A 14,967-nucleotide genomic window follows, 5' to 3' on the forward strand; every position below is an offset into this window, starting at 1 on the left:
CGAAGTCCGACAGAGAAAGACAGATATCTCCTATATGTAGAATCTTAAAAAAAAAAATGATGCAAATGAACTTATTTACAAAAGAGAAACAGACTCACAGACTTAGAGAATGAACCTATGGATACAAGAGGGAACGGGTCGGGGAGGGACAGTTAAAGCGTGTTTGGGATTGACATGTATTGGGTTGGCCAAAAGGATCGTTTGGGTTTTTCTGTAAGATGTTGCAGAGTGAACTTTCTGGCCAACCCAACACACACCACTATATTTAAAACGGATGACCTACAAGGACCTGCTATATAGCACGGGGAGGTCTGCTCAATACTACGTAACAACCTAAATGGGAAAAGAATTGGAAAACGAGTAAGATATACGTATGGGCTTCCCGGGTGGCTCCACGATAAAGAATCCCCCTGCCAGTGCAGGAGACGCAGGGTTGATCGCTGGGTCAGGAGGAGCTCCTGGAAAAGGAAATGGCAGAGTACTCCAGCACTCTTGCTTGGGAAACCCCATGGACACAGCAGCCTGCCGGGCTGCGGTCCATGGGGTCGCAAAAGAGTCGGACATGACTTTGAGACTAAACAACAAGATGTACGGACACGTGTAACTGAATCACCTTGCTGTCCGCCTGAAACAAACACAACATTGTTAATCAATATACTCCAATATAAACAGTTAAAGACAAAGGCCATACGTCACGAGCATGTGGGATCCAAAATATGACAAATGAACCTGTCTACAAAACAGACGCGTGGACACAGCACAGATTCACTGTTGCCAAGGGGGAGGGGGAGGGGCTGGGGTTAGGCGATGCAAACGATTATGTGTAGAATAGATCAACAATGTCTGTATGTATAGCATAGGGAGCTGTATTCAATATGTATGTATGTACAGCATCAGGAACTACATTCAATATCGATAACCACAAATGAAAAGGAATATTTTAAAAAAGCATATGTATAACTGAGTCACTTTGCTGTACAGCAGAAATTAACACCATATTGTAAATCAGTGACATCCATACTTCAGAAACAAAAGGATTTACACCAGGTTCCACACCTTTGCCTCCAAACTGAACTAACCACATCATTTTATTTATAAAGACGAATACAAATGGCATTTTTCCATTTGTCTCTCATTTCTTGTCACCCTTGACGGAAGGTCACAATTTGTTGAATTGTACCCTCACTGAAGCTACGGCAAAGAGACACGTTCACTATTTTTGAAAAAAGTACAAAGGCTCTGTCCCACAGGAGGGAGGTGCCACTTGGGCCCTGCCCTCTTCACAGTGAGCAGAAGGTGTCCCGAGACAGGGCAGTTCTGACCTACCGGGCCAGCAGAGGAGCAGAGGCTTGGGTAGGGAGCAGATAAGAGAAGCCCCGTCTGTCGAACACATACCCAGGCCACCCCATGATGGCCTCACGAGGAGGGTCCCTCCGTCAGGTGTCAGAGCCAAAGGTCACGGCCAACCCCAGGTCACACACGTGGAACCCAGGGACCAGGCTATTCCTGGTTGCCCCGCTGCTTGCCAGACAAGTGTCCCTGACTCCAGCGGCTCCCACCTGTCTGCATTCCCACCTGTCCTCACCTGTGCGATCACAAGAAACGCCAGGCTACACACCACTCCTTGCCAAGCCCTGCCCACCGACTTGAGACCCTCCCGGGTGCCAAAGGCATGCACCTGGTACCTCCCAAGTGAGCCACGTTGCCCCTCCGGGTGGCACAGAGGTGGAATGGCTCACCAGCACACACTCGGAGGAGAGAACGCAGACTCCCAGGCGGTCCCAGCCCCCGGAGCTGTGTCTGCTCCTGGCCCTGCCTCTGGCCCGAAGTCTTGCCTGACAGTCTGGACTCGATTAGTGGCCTTCTGGCTACAACTGGAGGTCTGTTTTATGCTTTTCCTGCAGAGTTCCCCCTGGAGGGAGCTGGCCTGGTCCTCAGCCACTTGCCATGCCTCTGTGCTGGGCTTCAGACTCAGGCTGTGACTTTCTGGACAAATGCCTTGGATCCGCAGCCCAGCCCTAGTCCTGTGTGACCCTGGGAAGCCCAGTAACCTCGGCACTCAGCCTGGGAGCAGATGGGCCCAGCACCGTGATGCTAGGGTGTCCCTGTACCAGCAGGGGATGGTCCCACTGTCCATCTGTCCCTGCCAGGTCACGCCACTGCATCCCAAAGGGCAGAGGGGCCCCCAGAGAGGAGGAGCACAGGACTTACATCCAGAGGGGGCCCCCAGCAGGCCACGTTTGAGCCGGTGGTACTCGGCCAGCACACTGGTCCCGTACAGCGCTCGGAGCGGCCGCAGCAGCAGCTCTTCCATCAGGTGGCTGGTCACGCGGGCCACATCCAGGGGCTCATCCCCTGCTGGCAGCATCGGCAGCGTTACCACCACCGCGCGGTCCCTAGGGGGAGCACAGAGGAGCTAGGAGACCCCAGCACGAAGGCCTCCTGACCCTTCCCAAAGTGCCTGATGGCCCAGGCCTCAGAAATTCAGCTTGCCTCGGTGGGGTGTCTGGAGGGCAAACTTAACAGGCCAGAAAGGAGCCCCACACCACCCACTTCCAGCACAGCAGGCTGAACAACAGCCCCAGAGACGCCCAAGCTGCTGAAAGGCTACATCATCTTAGGTGGCCAAAGGGACTTTGTAGGTGTGACCACACTAAAGATTCTGAGACGGATTCCATGTGGCCAGTGGAATCACAGTGGACCTTGTAAGAGGCAGGAGGATCAGAGGAAAGATACAAGGACAAAGGTCAGAGGGGAGAAGCTGCTACACTGCCGGCTTTAAAGATGGAGCAGGGGCCACGAGCCAAGGAAAGGTGGCCAGTGGAAGCTGGAAAAGGGAAGAACCTGAAATTCATTTTGAAATTCTGACCCTTGGAACCACACGATAATACATCTGTGTTGCATTAAGCCACTGAACTTGTGGTAATTTGCTACAGCAGCCATAGGCAACTGAAAAAGCTCTAAGCTGATCCCTGTACCCCAGTTACCCCCTTTACTCCACAGATGAACCTTCCACCCTTTCAGTCATCAAAGCCAAGACCCTTGGAGTCATCCCCAGCTCTTCTCTTTCACCACCTACATCCAACCTGTCAGCCAGTCCTCCAGGCTTGTTCAGAGTCTGACTGCCTCACGCTCCTCCATGGCTGCCACTGCCCGGTGCAGCCACCCTCCCATCTTGCCTGGACCATTCTAAACTGGGCCCCCCACTTCTATCCCCCACTTCCTGACCCCAGTCTTTATTCTCTACATGGGCGCCAGAGGGATCTTATTAAATGAAAGGCAGAGCACGTCCTTCCTCAGCTCAAAACCTCCTGTGTATTCCAGAAGCCCGTTATCTCCCTAACTCCTCCACCCTCCGCTCCAGCTCCCCCGGCTTCCTTCATATTCCTCCGGCAGCAGATGCATTTGCTCTCCCAGGCCTTTGCGCCAGCTTTGCCCTCCTCCTGGAACTCTCTTCCCATGACTATACCCAGCTCACTTCCTCGCCCTTACAAGGCTCAGATGCTGCCTTCTCACTGAAGCAAACCATGGCCTCACTCTGTAAAATGCCCCCGTCGGCATCTTCCCTTGCAGTCCAGTGGTTAAGACTCCGCACTTCCACTGCAGGGGCCATGGGTTCAATCACTGGTTCGGGAACTCAGATCCTGCATGCTGCACCACTTGGCCAAACTAATAACTCATTAAAAGGTTAATGTTAAAAAAATGCCCCCATGTCCTTTTTTCCCTGTGGCAGTTAGATAACATACTAGCTCAGGGGCTTCCCAGGTGGCACTAATGGTACAGAACCTGCCTGCCAAGGCAGGAGACGTAAGAGACATGGGTTTGATCCCTGGGTTGGGAAGATCCCCTGGAGAAGGGAATGGCAACCCACTCCAGTATTCTTGTCTGGAAAATTCCATGGACCGAGGAGCCTGGCGGGTCACAGTCCATGGGATCACAAAGAATCGTACCTGACTAAGGCGACTTGGCACACGTACTACCTCAAAGGTGGGTAGACTATGGTCTGTAGCCAAATCCAGCCTGTGGTCCTGTTTTTGGACAGCCTACAAGCTAAGAATGGTTCAAAGAATTCTAAACAGAAACAAAAGACCAAGGCTACATGAGGGGCCAGCTAGCTACAAAACCTGTACACATCACTCTCAGGCCGTTTACAGGAAGGCTTGCCGCCCCCGAGGGGCAGATTACCTGGTCACTGTCTCCCCAGGCAGCCAGGGGAGGGCCAGAACCTGTCCCACTCACCACTGCGTCTGCAGCATCTAAAACCCCACCTGCTCAGAGAGAGCACTTGTAAAATATCTGCAGAATGAAGAACAGACCTCAGTTTTCTGATCTGTAAAATGGGGATGAAAATGCCTCTGGCAGGGAAGTGGATGAGGTGGAAGGTGTGCCTGGCGTGGGGCAGGGCCTCGGAGCGCAACAGTCACCTGGCCGAGAAGCTGTACAGGTCCAACAGGGGTCTGCGGAGCCGCCTCAGTGCCCGTGAGAGCGCAGCGTCGGCCCAAGACAGCATCTGGTGGGCGGCCTGGACAGGGTGGGGGCCGTGAGAGCCGTCAGGGCCATCCCTGCCTGAGACGCCGCCTCCCACCCCTGTGCCCCACCTCACCAGCTCCAGGGCGCCCCCTGTGGCCTCCAGCGCTGCCCCAAGGGGTCCGGACCCCCAGGTGCCCGGTGTCCCGGACACCCAGGCCTGCAGCTGCCGCAGGGCCTCCTCTGCCCGCTTCCGCCACACGTTGTCCAGGGGCTGCACCGTCACCTCCAGGTAGGCATCCTTCAGCGTGGCCAGGGGCCCTGCAAAGGCAGCCACCACCCCCCGTGAGGCCTCCTGGGCCTGGCGGCAAGTGCAGCACTGCTGGCCGCCTGCCAGGCCCATGCAGGGAAACCAGCCCGCCTCTCCCAGACAACCCGGGCCCCCGGGAAGGAAATAGAGCCTGCAACCTGGAATGAGGTGGCGGCACTAGAGACTGGACGTCAACCCGGCAGGCCCGAGGCTGCCCGTCTGCAAGGCCTGTTTGCCAGGGCAGCCCCTGGCTGGATTCTGGGGGAGTCCTACCATTCCCAGAGCTAGTGAGAGGGCCCTCCTGGGCCTGGGGTGCAACAGACAACATGCTGAACACCCCCTTTCCTTCTGTGAGTCTGGGATGTCGGTCTGTGCCAGGCAGGGGCTCCCACCTGACCACCCCGCAATGAGAAGCCTGGGTGCGGAGCCTCTAGTGAGCTCCCTTGGGCAGTTGATGTCTGACAGGTGTTGTCACAATCTGAAGCGGGGGGCGGTGAGGGCATCCTATGCGCTCCCACTGGAGGATGAGTCTGGGAGCTCCTTGGTTGGGGGGGTCTCCCTGGAGCCTCTATACCTGTCCCTCCGCGGCCTGGCTCTGTATCTTGGCCCTATGGCTGCGGGTGCAACTCCAAGCTGAGAGTTGAGTGCTAGTGAGTCATCGATGCCAGGGTGGCCCTGGGATTCTGACTAGACACACAAGCAGGGGTGAGAGGGCACGGATCGGCCAGTCTGGCTCAAGCACCGGCCAGTCTCAGGGTGGCCGCCCTGGTGCTGGGCAGGGTCCTGGGGTCCCCCACTGGGCCAGCTGTCAGCCCTGGTGGTCCCGGACCCTGGGAGAGGCTGGAGGGTCCCGGTGTCGCCAGGAGGGCGCTAGGGACAGCAGCTGTCACAACCGGTATGGCCTCCCTGGTGCTTATCACAGAGCCAGAAACAGGCCCTGGGATCTACAGCAGCGGGCTTTGCAGAAATAAAGCTGTACGCCCTAAAGAATTCAGGCAGAGACTGAAGACACTCGGGCAGAGGTCCAGAAGAAGTGAGGCGGTGAACATGAGGGATATGAGCTCAGAGACCTACAGGAACGGATACGGCTGGCTTCCCCAGTGGCTCAGTGGTTAAGAATCTGCCTTCAATGCAGGAGATGCGGGTTAGGTCCTCAGTGAGGGAAGATCCCACATGCCGAGGAGCCTGTGCTCCGCCACAAGAAGCCTGTGCACCACAGCTAGAGAGTAGCCTCCCTGCCCCGCTCGCTGCAACTAGAGAAAAGCCTGCCCCACAACAAAGACCTAGCACAGCCAAAAATAGCAATAAATCAAAAAAATGGACACTGCTCCCCAAGTCTGAAGGGTGTAGGTCCATGAGGAAATAAGGCAGAGGACTCTAAAGGAAGTTGGGGTGCAGGCCTGCTGGAAATCTGGTGGCCTTCCTGCTTGAACCAGGGCCCCGAGCCAAGTGTGAGGGGCCCGGGTCAGGGGCCCTGGGGTCAGGCGTGGGTCGATCAGGGGCACGGTCACACCCCCTGCCCCTGCACTCACGTTCTAGCTCCTTCCGCAACTGCTCCAGACCTGCCCGCAGCCTCTCCAGGGAGAGCGGCACGTGGAGGGTGAGTACCCGCCCAGCGGGGCTCAGGCCCCACAGCGCGGCCACCGCCCTGCCGCCGTCCTGCACGGCCCCCAGCCCCGCCTGGCACAGCCGCAGAAGCAGGCCGGCCATGCCATCCAGGGCGCCCGCTGGCTGCACCTGGGCAGAGAGAACAGAGGCCGGATCAGCATGAGGGTCTGGGGCCATCTGCACCCCTCGTGCCCTCAGAGGGGGCCCCAGACAGAGCAGAGCAGTGACCCCCCCAGCCCCACACTCCCTCCCTTCTCCAGTGACACCCCAAGTGCACTCTACCCACCAGGCGCTGGAACCGTCTCACATAGGCATCCAAGCTGTGGATCCTCTCCTCCAGCCCCGCTTGCATCTGGGACCCGAGAGCAGCTACCCTGGACTGCGGACACAGAGGGACAGGCTGGCCCCCCGGGAATGCAGCGGGCAGAAAGCGTTCGATGCCAGCAGCAGGGCTGTGGACCCGCGTGCCATGCTACGGGCTGTCTGCCTCCACTTTCCTTGGCTCCGCTGGACTCTGGGAGCCTGGGCCTGTGGCCTTGGGTGGGGCTCGGGTGGGGGTGGTAGGAATGGCCACTCCTCCCCCACCCCCAGCCATCTCACCTCCACGTGGCCCAGCAGGGTCCCCTGGCAGCCGCGTGCAGCCAAGCGGAGGCTCTGGTTGGCAGCCTGCAGGGTCAAGCGAACCAGTGGCTGGACGGGCTGCCCTCGGTCCCGGAGCAGAGCCTCCACCTCCGCCGCCTGCCTGTGGGCGCAGGCCTGCAGCAGCACGCTCTCCTCTTGGCTCCCTGGGGCCAGGAAGGGACCTGCTATTGAGCCCAGGACTAGTCCATCCACCTCCCAGCTGCCCACTCCTCTGGTACTCCATAGTCTCCTATAGCTCCCTACTTCCCACAGGCAGGGTCTCAATGGCCCTGGGACTTGAGGGCCTCAAACTGAGCTGCCTACGTCAACCTTCGGACCCCCCCCCAACTCCCAAAGCCTGGTTTCTTCCCCCATCCCCACACCCACCTCTGATCCAGACCTTCTGCCAGCCTCTGCTGGCATCACAGTCAATCCAGGTGGCCATGGAGAGCTCCTCTCCTCCTGGCTGGGGGGCCACGAAGCCCTACCAGGGTTGCCTTTGACTTTTGAGCTCGCATCACCCCAATCTCTGACTTCTCCTGGGCCAAGCTGAGCCCCACCGAGCCACACCCAGCGCCTCTACTCACCTTCCTTGTGGGCCACTGAGGCCTGGAGGCAGTTCAGGGCCCGAGACACTGACAGCCTCACTTTCTCATCCCCGTCGTCCACCCTTCCCTCCAGCTGGACCAGGCTTCGAGAAGCCGAGGTGGAGACGCGGCCCAGCAGGCCAAGCCACTGAGCTTTGGGGCCATGGAGCTGGGGGAGGGGGCAGGGGCCTGAGTGGGACCTGGCCCCTGCCCTCTGCTGCCCCAGACCTGGGGAGAGGTGGCTGGGGAGACCGAGGTTGAACCTTCTGGGGGAAAGGCAATGCCCACCCCACCCCATACCTTCAGGAGCAAGCACTGGGTCCCCCTCACCCAACAACCCTGCCACAGGCCTCAGCTCATGCTCATGCGCACTCGCTCAGTCATGTCCGACTCTTGCGACCCCAGGGACTGTACCCCGCCAGGCTCCTCTGTCCAAGAATTCTCCAGCCAAGAATACTGGAGTGGGTTGCCATGGCCTCCTCCAGGGGATTTTCCCAACCCAGGGATCGAACCCGGGTCTCCCACGTTGCAGGCAGATTCTTTATCATCTGAGCCACCAGGGAAGCACAGGGCTCAGAATCCCTACCGACTGCGTAAATGCTTATTAAAATCCACATCCAGGGACCTAACTGCGCACGGATATGGCATCCAGATGGTTTAAGAATTCCTGATGCTCAGGCCTCACCCCAGAGGTTCTGACCTAACTGACTGGGGGGAGCGGCTGGGCCCTGGCATTTCAACATCCCCAGCACCTGAGTGTCTTTGCCACCTGGCGAGGTTTTCCGTATCTGCAGGAGAACCACTACAGATGTCTCTGCAAGGTCAAGGAGACATTGTGGGTGGCGGCTGGCATAAAGGCCAGGCTACTGAGCAGTTTGTCCCAGCCCCTGTAGCCACCAGCCTGGAGGGGAGGGGACACAAGATGGGTGGTTGTGCAATCACCAAGTTGCATCCCACTCTTAGCAACCCCGTGGACAGCCAGTGGAACAACTGACTGGAAGAGCTCATGACATACCGATAAAACAGTTCCAAGTGTGTGTGCTCAGTCGTGTCTGACTCCCTCGAGACCCCATGGACTGTATGCAGCCCTCCAGGCTCCTCCATCCATGGGACCACCCAGGCAAGAATACTGGAGTGGGTTGCCTTTTCCTTCTCCAGGGGATCTTCCAGACCCAGGGTGGGGCAGAGTCAGGAAAACCCTCAGCAGCCTAAAGGGAAGGAACCCTGAGGGAGACCCAGCGGGGAGGGGAGGCAACAGGCTGACTGAGATGCATTTGTGGGGGAGGGGAGCCCCCTCAGGCCTGAACTCAGCTGCTCTGTATTCTGGTCCAAATACTGCATCTCCCAAGCGGTGCAGCCCAGAGTAAGTATGTTACCCCAGTTTCAAAATCTGTAAGATCAGATGTAGAACAGTGGTTCTCAAAATTTATCAGGAATCGGAACTCGTGTGTGTGTGTGTGTATTTGTGTGAATGTGTGCAGGAGGTCTGTTATGGGTTGAATTGTGTTCCTCAAAAAGATCTGATGGTTCCAACCCCTGGCACCTGTGAACATGGTGTCATTTGCATGTCTGTTCTTTGCAGATGAAATAAATTTGCGATGAAGTCATATATAAGGACACCTAAATCCAATGACTGGTGTCCTTATAAGAAGGCCAGGTGGGGACTTCCCCGGTGGTCCAGTGGCTAAGACTCCATGCTCTCAGTGCAGGGGGCCAGGGTTCAATTCCTGGTCAGGGACTAGATCTCACATACCACAACTAAGACCCGGTACAGCCAAATAAATAAAATATTAAAAAAAAAAATACTGGAGTGGATTGCCATTTCCTTCTCCAGGGGTCCCGAGTTCAATCGCTGGTCAGGGAACTAGATCCCACATGCTACAACTAAGACCCAGCACAGCCAAATAAATAAAAATAAATATTAAAAAAAGAGAAGACCATGTGCCGACAGAGGCAGAGGTTGGGATAATGAAGCAACTCCTGGATTGCTGGTGGCCCCTAGCAGCTGGAAGAGACAAGGAAGGATTCTTTCCTGGGGCTTCTAGAGGAAGCACGGCCGGCTGACACCTTGATTTTAGCCTTCTAACCTCCAGAACTGTGAAAGAAGAAATCTCTGTCGTGTTAAGGCACTCAGTTGGTGGGTAATTTGTTAGCCCTAGGAATCCAATTCAGGGTGCTCGCAAAACATGCCGTTTCCTGAGTCTCCTTCCAGCAGATTTCTGAGTGGGTGGGAGGGGTGGCGCCCAGGAATTCCTGGGAGATTTCACAGTGCTCGGGCAGTGAGCCTGGTGCGGTGCGGGGGTGGGGGGGTGTCAGGAGTCAGCAGACCACACCTGGGGTGTTCCTCGTAGATGGCCTCCTGCGTCTGAGCTCCGTCCTAGGCACTGAGTGGCTGGGGCCCCAGCAGCTGGGATGAGTGCCTGCCCCCCCGAATTTTGTCCCTCTTCTCCATTTGGCGTGAACACCAAACCAGGCTGGGAAAGCCCCCCCCATGCCACAGACCCCAAAATGGAGCGAGAGGACATGGGCAAGGGAGAAGCGGTCAAAACCAGCCACCCACGGGCTCGGGATGGAAGCAGAGGGACCAGCCGCTCCCTGACCACCCACTGCGGGGAGACGTGAACCTTGGGGCACTGGGATTACACATGCGGGGGTGGCTCGCAGCCTGGCTGGCCAACGGAGAAATGAGAGCCAGCCTTGGCAAGCCTCAGAAAGGATAATGCTTTTGAAACCATCACAGCTTCTGGGCTCGGAAACGGGCTGGGTGAGCTCCAGACACAGAAACGCCTCGTCCAGCTCTGGACACTGACAGGAAACGCCCATCGCATGAGCACTTCCTGTGTGCATGTGCCATGCGAGCTGTTTCTTTTTTTCCCAACACTTCTGCAGAGGAGGTGGGATTGTTCCCATTTGACAGAGGGGAATACTGAGGCTTGTAAAGGGAAAGTCACAAGGTCAAGGTCAGGGAGACACAGAGATAGGCTTATGGCAGCACTGATGGGGCACCTACTCTACACCCATGCTGCGTGGGTGGAGAAGGGGTGCCCAGAACCCCACTGACCGCCTTATGAAATATATCTGACCCCCACTTTCAGGTAAGGAAATGGGGCTTGGAGAGGTCCCTTTCCAATACCGTTTGGCCAGATGAGGGCAGGGCAGGTATTGAACCCTTTCTACCTCCCTGGGTTGCCAGGAAAGGGAGAGACAAGATAAGACTGGGCCAGTAATAGCCAATAGTAATAGCAGCTGGAGTTTCCCAGGTGGTGCAGTGGTAAAGAATCCACCTGCCAATGCAAGGGACACAGGTTCAATCCCTGGGTCAGGAAGATCCCCTGGAGTAGGAAATGGCTACCACTCCAGTATTCTTGTCTAGAAAATTCCATGGACAGAGGAGCCTGGTGAGCTACAGTCCATGAAGTCACAGAGTCAGACACAACTGAGTGAGTGGACAGACACAATATAAGAAGCTAATCCTTAGTGCTGGCTTTGTACCCGGCACTGTTCTAAGCAACGTACACGTTAAGATATTTAATCCCTATGATATTAATCCCATGGGAGGTAGGACAGGTGCAATGATTATCCCCCACTTTAGAGGTGAGGAAACTGAGGCACAGAGAGGGGAGGTAAATTGCTAGGTAGGAAGAGGTGGGGCTGGGGTTCAAGCCCAGGCAGTCCAGCCATTGCCTCTTGGTTATGGGAAGGGCTGGTGTTGGGGCAGCAGAGGAGCTGTTTTGTCTTGGTGGTGGAGGGCTGGGGGTCAGGGGTGGGCAGGCTCAGGGGTTCCCACTACAAGTAAGCTCAGGCCCCCTCCGTGTGCCTGTCTGCAGTTCCAATACTGGCCACTAGATGGCAGGGCTGCCCAGTCAGTGGTGGTCCACTGGCCAGACAGGGACAGATGGCCATCAGGGTCTTTTCCTCTGGGGCGGGCAGCCACCTTACCTCCAGCTCCCCGGAGTAGTCATGCGTCCGGGGCCTGCTGTGGTTCTGGAGTGTCAGGCTGAGGTGCAGGCCGTGATCTGGGTCTGGGGCGAGGCCCAGCTGGCATCTGGAGTGTAGCAGGAGCTCACCGCTGCCCAGGGTGTGCTCCCCAGAGACTGAGAGTGCCTGGAACAAGAAGGCAGGCATGTCGGTGGTCAGGGAGGCACGGGAGCACAGCTTCCTCTTGCTGGGCTCTGGTCCAGGCGACAGCCCCTCACGCCAGGACAGTCACAATAGCCTATCCCAGCCTCCACTCCTGTCCCACCCTATAGCCCCTCCTCCATTTTACCTTAAAAAAAAAAAATGCAAATCAGACACTGTCGCCATGCTCAAAGCCTCTGTCTTCCCATTGCACTTGGAGGAGAAGCCGGTCTCCTTGGCGGGTCCTGTGGACGTGCATTATCTTCCTAACCTCACCTCCTTGCTCTCTCTGTAAAAGCCACCCTGTGTTCCTCAAACATCTATAAGCATGCTCCGGCCACAGGGCCTTTGCACTGGCTGTTCTCACCGCATTCTGCATTCGTCCCCTCTCCCTGCTTCGTTCTTTCATAGCATTCACTACACCTGTCTTGTTTATCTTCTTCTACCCACGGGACTCTGAGCTTCGGGAGGGCGGGCACCTGGTCTGTCCCTTTCACCATCCTTGTGCCTGCACCTAGAACAGAGCCTGGCATAAGAAAGACCCACAAATGCTCTCTGAATGGACGGACAGGTTGGGGGCTGGCAACTTCGGCTCATGGGCCAAATCTGGTTCACTGCCTGTTCTTGTAAATAGTTTTTATTGGGACTGGCCATACCCCTTCATTTACACGTCCTCCACGGTGGCCTTCATGGCTGAATGGCAGACTTGAGTGGCTGCAACAGAGTCCACATGGTCTGCAAGACCTGAAATATTCACTGTGACTTCCCTGGCTGCCCAGTGGTTAAGAATCTGCCTGCCAATGCAGAGGACACGGGTTCAGTCCCTGGTCCGGGAAGATCTCAGCTGCCACGGAGAAACTAAACCTGGACACCGCAACTACTGAAGCCCTGGTGCCCAGAGCCCATGCTCTGCAACAGGAGAAGCCACCGCAGTGAGACGCCCGTGCAGCGCACCAAGAGAGCGGCCCCTGCTCGCTGCAACTAGAGGAAGCCCTCACGCGGCAACACGGACAAAGACCAAAGACCCAACACAAACAAAAACAAATTTTTTAAATAAATAAAATATTTACTACCTGGCCCTTTGGAGGAAAAGTTTGTGACCCCCGGGACTGTTATAGAGATGAGAGGGTGTGGGGAACGGGAAAGGGGAAGGATGGATGGATGGAAGGATGGATGGAAGGGAGGAGGCTGGAAGATGGGGAGGATGAAGGAATGGATGGATGAATGGGAGGATGGATTGGAGAGTGGGTAGATGGATGGATGGATGGATGGCTGGAAAGATGGGTAAAAGGTGGGTGGAGGAAGGCAGGAAAGAACAATCAACTAGCTAACAAACCCAGGGGAATGCTGGGGGATAGGGGTCCCAACCCCTCCCCCTAACAACAATGAAAGCAGCTTGGTTTACATGTCGAGCACTTTCCCAGTGCCACATCTTAAATCTCCCCATCACCCCACGTGCTGGAACCAACTGTGTCTCCCATCCCTCAGATGAAACACCAGATACTCAGAGAGGATAGCGCCCTGCCCGGGGCTGCCTGCAGGCCTGTGAGGACCCATGATGACGGGACCCGGCTCCCTCACTCACACCCCTGCCCTGGGTGGGCACCCTCCTCTCTCTTTACCGCTGGATCCCTGGGCCCTTCCCCGGGGACAGACTCACCGTGGGCAGGTGGCAGAGCCCCAGCCGCAAGGAGTGGCGCACCCAGCGGGCATGGTCTGTCTCCACGTCTCCCCAGAAGCTCTGCGTGGAGCAGGGGGCCCCGAGGACATGCTCCAGCATGGCCTCTGCATGGATCTTGTCCGGGAGGAATGGCTGGCGCCTCTGGAAGGAAGAAGGCATCTTGGTATGGGGCCTCATCCCGGAAGAGAGAAGGAGACCCTCATGAGAGGAGAAGAGGTGCCAGGAACCCCATCAGAGCCCCGGGCAGCCCCACAGCGGGCATTTACACTCCAGGCAGGACCTCTGTTGGGAGACTGAGGGGCTGTGGGCCTAAGGAAACCCAGAAGGGACAAGGGCACTTCCAGGCCAGCTGCCCTCATCTCTCCATGGCCCAGCCCCTGCCCCAGGCTCTGCAGAGCAGAACTCAGTCCATGAGGAGCCCCAGGCAGATGGTGATGCTGGTGAGACCTTGACCCTGACACCTCTGGGAACCTGAGCTCCCCACCTCCCCCCACCCCTCTCCAGCAGCCCACTGGGTTCACCCACTCCCCTGTCTGCTCCCCAAGTGCCCGCCTCATGCTGGGCACCTTGCTTTCCTGACCTCCCAGTGCTTTCATGACATTACAGTCAGGGAAGGATACTTGTACCCATTTCACAGATGAGAAAACCAAGGTTTGCAGTGGAGAAATAAATTGCCCAGGGCCCCCCAGCACAATGAGCACTTACACCCAGGACCCTAAGGCCCCAGAGTCAGGCACTTTCTGCAGCCGGTGGGGCCACCCAGCTCCCCAGGCCTCACCTCGTAAGTCAGGTTCTGCCGCACCTGGCGTCCGTCCCAGGACAGATCCAGCCACTCGCTGAGCACAGCTGGGGTCTGCGTTAAGGCCCCACAGGCCCTGAGGGTGCCCAGGCCCCAGGTGTCCTGGAGCTGACGGGGAAGAGGATGTGGATGTGACTGGGGCACGGGGGGCAGCCCGGTGCCGGGTCGGGAGGGCGGGCAGTGTGTACCTGCCCCAGGGAGGCAGCCACGCAACCATCCCAGGAGGTGCTCTGCGTCGAGGACCTGTTGGCCCAGGTGAGCTGCAAGGCCAGCGGCTGCCCTCCGTTCCAGGCAAGCTGCACCTGCGTGGAGACGCGGCCAGTGGCAGGTGGATGGGAGAGGTGGGACGGAGGAAGGCTGAGGTCCCCCCATCTGTGTGTCGTGGATTGGGGTGGGGGAAGGTGGAGAAGCTGGTGGTCTCCCTGCCCACCCTCTAGGGGATGGAAGCAGCAAGCGGGAGTTGAGACACTGACTTCTCTTCCAGCTTATGTCTGTAAGAGCGCAGAGCCATGCCTAGACTGCAGACCAGAAGTGTTTACTGGGTGGAAAAATCCCCATTCTCAACACCCAGACTCATCATTTCCCAGGGCAGTGAAATCTGAGCCCCTCACTGGGGCCTGTGGCTTGAAGCCCTAATCCCCAATGTGACAACATCAGGAGGTGTTGGGAGGCGATTAGGGTTAGATGGGGTTGGTGGGGGAGGTCATGATGGGATCCGTGCTCTGTAAGAAGGACCCCACAGAGCTCTCTCCCCAACTGTGAGGACACAGAGAGA

At 57.1% G+C, this 14,967-nt stretch overlaps 1 protein-coding gene across 1 annotated transcript in view; it reads right to left on the reverse strand.

Annotated features, from left to right (window-relative positions):
* Nucleotides 1-14,967, reverse strand: part of LOC133237990 (uncharacterized) — a 171,290-nt gene that overhangs the window by 19,469 nt on the left and 136,854 nt on the right. Inside the window, exons 56-66 of the mRNA XM_061400517.1 lie at nt 14,381-14,494; nt 14,172-14,300; nt 13,373-13,534; nt 11,533-11,697; nt 7,594-7,762; nt 6,986-7,170; nt 6,672-6,764; nt 6,310-6,514; nt 4,604-4,788; nt 4,425-4,522; nt 2,212-2,396 (exon numbers count right to left, since the gene is read on the reverse strand). Of these exons, the coding sequence (XP_061256501.1) occupies nt 2,212-2,396; nt 4,425-4,522; nt 4,604-4,788; nt 6,310-6,514; nt 6,672-6,764; nt 6,986-7,170; nt 7,594-7,762; nt 11,533-11,697; nt 13,373-13,534; nt 14,172-14,300; nt 14,381-14,494 (1,690 nt within the window). The remainder of the gene's footprint in view (nt 1-2,211; nt 2,397-4,424; nt 4,523-4,603; nt 4,789-6,309; nt 6,515-6,671; nt 6,765-6,985; nt 7,171-7,593; nt 7,763-11,532; nt 11,698-13,372; nt 13,535-14,171; nt 14,301-14,380; nt 14,495-14,967) is intronic.

The sequence above is a fragment of the Bos javanicus genome, chromosome 25 (assembly GCF_032452875.1).
Source record: "Bos javanicus breed banteng chromosome 25, ARS-OSU_banteng_1.0, whole genome shotgun sequence".
In the NCBI taxonomy this organism is placed as follows: Eukaryota; Metazoa; Chordata; class Mammalia; order Artiodactyla; family Bovidae; genus Bos; species Bos javanicus.